Source organism: Silene latifolia, chromosome 9 (assembly GCF_048544455.1).
Source record: "Silene latifolia isolate original U9 population chromosome 9, ASM4854445v1, whole genome shotgun sequence".
NCBI classification, from domain to species: Eukaryota; Viridiplantae; Streptophyta; class Magnoliopsida; order Caryophyllales; family Caryophyllaceae; genus Silene; species Silene latifolia.
In genome coordinates, this window is record NC_133534.1 from 110,854,176 (window position 1) to 110,858,003 (window position 3,828).

The 3,828-nt window shown below is 32.9% G+C and overlaps 1 protein-coding gene across 1 annotated transcript; it reads left to right on the forward strand.

Annotated features, from left to right (window-relative positions):
- The first annotated feature begins 1,688 nt into the window (after nt 1–1,688).
- Nucleotides 1,689–2,808, forward strand: LOC141601466 (uncharacterized). Its single transcript, XM_074421755.1, has 3 exons — nt 1,689–2,177; nt 2,295–2,588; nt 2,722–2,808. Exons 1-3 carry the CDS (start codon nt 1,689–1,691, stop codon nt 2,806–2,808), a joined length of 870 nt encoding a protein of 289 aa, XP_074277856.1.
- Nucleotides 2,809–3,828: the final 1,020 nt, after the last annotated feature.

Below are 3,828 nucleotides of genomic sequence, written 5' to 3' on the forward strand. Positions count from 1 at the left end.
CCGAATAATAAAACAACTCCCTAACCTACTCCGGTTGCTAATGCTTAAAAGCTACTCCGCTTCTAAGACTTTTGCTTTGGGCTACTCCGCCGAAAGACTCCGTGCTTAAAGCTACTCCGCAATAAGGCATTTGCTTTGGGCTACTCCGCCGAAAGACTCCATGCTCAAAAGCTACTCCGCTTCTAAGACTTCATGCTTAAGGATAACTCTATCCTAAGACTTGGTTTGGTTCTACCCGGTTGTTACAAGACTCCACTTATCTCAATGTTGTTCACTTAATTGAACGGAGGAGATAAAGTTTAAGTACAAAACACGGGATCCTTGAACACGACTAAACGACTAGGTGCAATACAACAACATAATAAAAGACTCAAAATATAAATAAACAAACTTGCAAAATGATTCAAAGATTTGAAATGATAAACGGTTTTGCAAAGTTGATTTACTCGATTGAAAGCTTAAGTCTTGTTCAGTTTAAAACTCGTTATTGCACACTTGTAAAAATGAATTAAGCAAGCTATTTATAATGTCCAAGTAGTATACTTTACACATTAAAATATCTTACACTCATAAGCACAAGTGATTAAAATATTGTAAGTAGTTTGCTTGGGCAGCATGCACAAGACAACCGAAATCTTCTCCAAGCAACCGAGTATTCTTCCTCAAGAAGTCGGTACCTAAGATTGCAAGAAATCAGATTGTGCACACACACAAATATGGGCTGGGTTTTTCAACAAGAAACAAGCATAAATGGTTGTGTTTATGGGAACCATAAACATTTCCATAAATGTAAAAAGCAAACAACCCATTTATAGAAAGTGTCTTATTGTGCAAGCAAACTCCTTAGCAAGACATTGATAGCTTTATTTTCATCAAAAGACTTCAAAACATTTCCAGAAATCATTTGTGATACTTGAAAGCATTTTAACAAAGATTCAAATAATTTCAAAATATTTCTTTCAAAGACGAGCCTTAACTAACAGTTGACTGAACTGTTGTTTTTGCACCTAAACGTAAATTCGAGTTAAGGATCTCCTTACAACACATGACTTTAGCACTAATGACAATCTTCATCTTTGATCTTCATGATGACATTCTTGATAACCTTGAATTGACAATTGGAGCTTCATGCTACATGGGTAAAACTTAAGAGGCACACGATTAAATAACAATGAGATTAATTTGTCTTAAGGCATCATCAACATTAACTTAATCAAATTGGGTCTCTTCAAATATATTAAATTTTACGTAGTTGTGTGATAATTCTTAATTTATTATATCTTAGATTATAAAATATAAATCTAGCAAGATAACACTTTATCCATACAAAATCTTATCTTATCGCCTATCCACATAAAATCTTATCTTATCTCTTTATCCACATAAAATCCTATACTATCAACAGAAAATCTTATCCTATAATCATTTATTTTCTTTATATAAACACACCCTCACTATCACCTAAATCACTAAAATAACTCTAAATTATTCTAAATAACTAAAATGACTCTAAATTAACCAAAAAAATCTGGCTCTCAAGTTCTTATCCCCTTTCTCCTTTAGGCTCATCGCCATCATCATCTTCTTCGTCATCATCATCAACCTCTTCAGAAGAAAATGCTAGGCAGGAAAGGCGAAGGAAAAAAAGAGTTGCAACATACGAAGCTCTCAGGTATATGGTAAATTATATGGCAAATAATGTTATACGACTTCTATTGGTAAATTATATGCCAAATAATAAAGAAAGAACATATATAAAGAGAAACCGAGAAGAGGGTCATGCTCGTCTCTTTAAAGATTATTTCTATGAAAACCCAATTTACCCTCCACAAATGTTTAGACGTAGGTTTCAAATGCGCAAACCTTTGTTTTTGCGTATTGTAGAGGGTGTAGGAGCTTATGATACCCATTTTCAGCACAAACCTGATGCTACAGGTAGGTTAAGTCTGTCACCATTGATTAAATGCACAGCAGCACTTCGTCTGTTAGAATATGGAGAGGCTGCTGATAGAGTAGACGAGTACAAAAGGCTTGAAGAATCAACAACAAGGAAGGTTCTTGTTAGATTTCTTGAAGCTGTTATTCACCAATTTGGGGATGAGTATCTAAGGCGTCCAACTGTTCAGGATCTTCAAAGGCTTCTACAGATTGGAGCGTATAGACGATTCCCAGGCATGGTAGGAAGTATCAACTGCATGCATTGGAAGTGGAAAAATTATCCTAAGGCTTGAAGAGGCCAATTTCAAGGACGAAGTGGAGAAGCGACAGTGATATTGGAAGTAGTTGCGTCGCAGGATTTATGGATATGGCATTCATTTTTTGGTGTAACTGGATCGTGCAATGATATAAACGTGTTACAACGGTCACCTGTTTTTGATGACGTATTAAATGGGAGAGCTCCTCGGGTTACTTATATAGTTAATGGTCACCAATTTGACACGGGTTATTATTTAGCCGACGGTATATACCCTCAATGGTCAACTTTTATACCATCAATCCCTCTTCCACAAACACCTAAGGATAAGTTGTTTGCTGAAAAACAAGAGGCGGCAAGGAAGGATGTGAAGCATGCTTTTGAAGTACTTCAGGTGCAATTCGCAGTTATTTAAAAACCAGGTTTAACATGGAAAGTGTCTATGTTGTATAAGGTAATAACGACATGTATTATACTACATAACATGATAGTGGAAGATGAACGTGATACATACGCAAATTATGCAGATTATTCAGAGTATGAGAATCTGCAGTCACAAGTTCAAGAAGCAGAGTACGGAGCGGGATATCAGTTTGAAATTGATAGATATATAGAAAATAGCGATAATTTGCGTTCTAGAAACACGCACATGTCATTAAAAAAAATCTAGTTAAGCATATTTTGGCAACGATTTGGAGCTACAAATTAATGTATTTCAATCAATAAGTTGTACTTTTAGTTTCTTATTATCTTATATTATTATGTATTATTAAATTAGAATTTGTAATGTTTTTAATTTTTTTAAATAATTTTTTTTTTCTCTTTTATTAAAATTACGATTATTAACTAACTTACACAATTATTTAACCAATTACGATTATTTAACTAATTACGATTATTTAACTAATTAAAATTAATGTTAGTTTTTTTGTTAAATAAAGAATGTGTGGGGTAGGATAAAGTAAGAAAGAGAAAAATTTGATGGTTAATTGATGTGGGGGAAAATGAGTAAAATTTGGTGATGGGAGAAAAGTTGAGGTGAATAGGTGATTAGGATAGAGAAATGATGAAAAAGAGTAAAGTGATGGAAAATAAGTGATTATTGATGCCGATAGTCTTAGTGGTGTCCACTTAAGTTGTTGCTAATTATATGATCCTTTATAACCATTTGTTTATTGTATAATAATCGTTGCATAAGTATAAAGTATATGATAAGATCGATGTCAATTTTCATTTGATAACTGATCTTACTTTTCTAATGTAATTAAAATTAATGTCTCGCTTTCAATATGAGCGTAATCCAGAATATATCAAACGCTATGATTCATGCATCCACATTTTAATTTCTTCCCTTACTTTCTTCATATTAAATTTCCTACGCTTTCTTCTATTTCACCTTGATTTAACTTAGTTCATCCTATTTCATCTAAAAATATAACTTAATATTTGACAAAAAAAAAACTTATGTTAGCATGTAGGACGTTAAAATTAGTGTGTTGTTTTTCTTATTAAAAATACAGAGTTGTAAGCGAGCTAGGTCATCAATTAATCTCATGCTACATTGTCTTATATTCATATAGGAGTAACATGACATCAATCAAATTAACTATAATTATATTATACTAGTTTAAAAC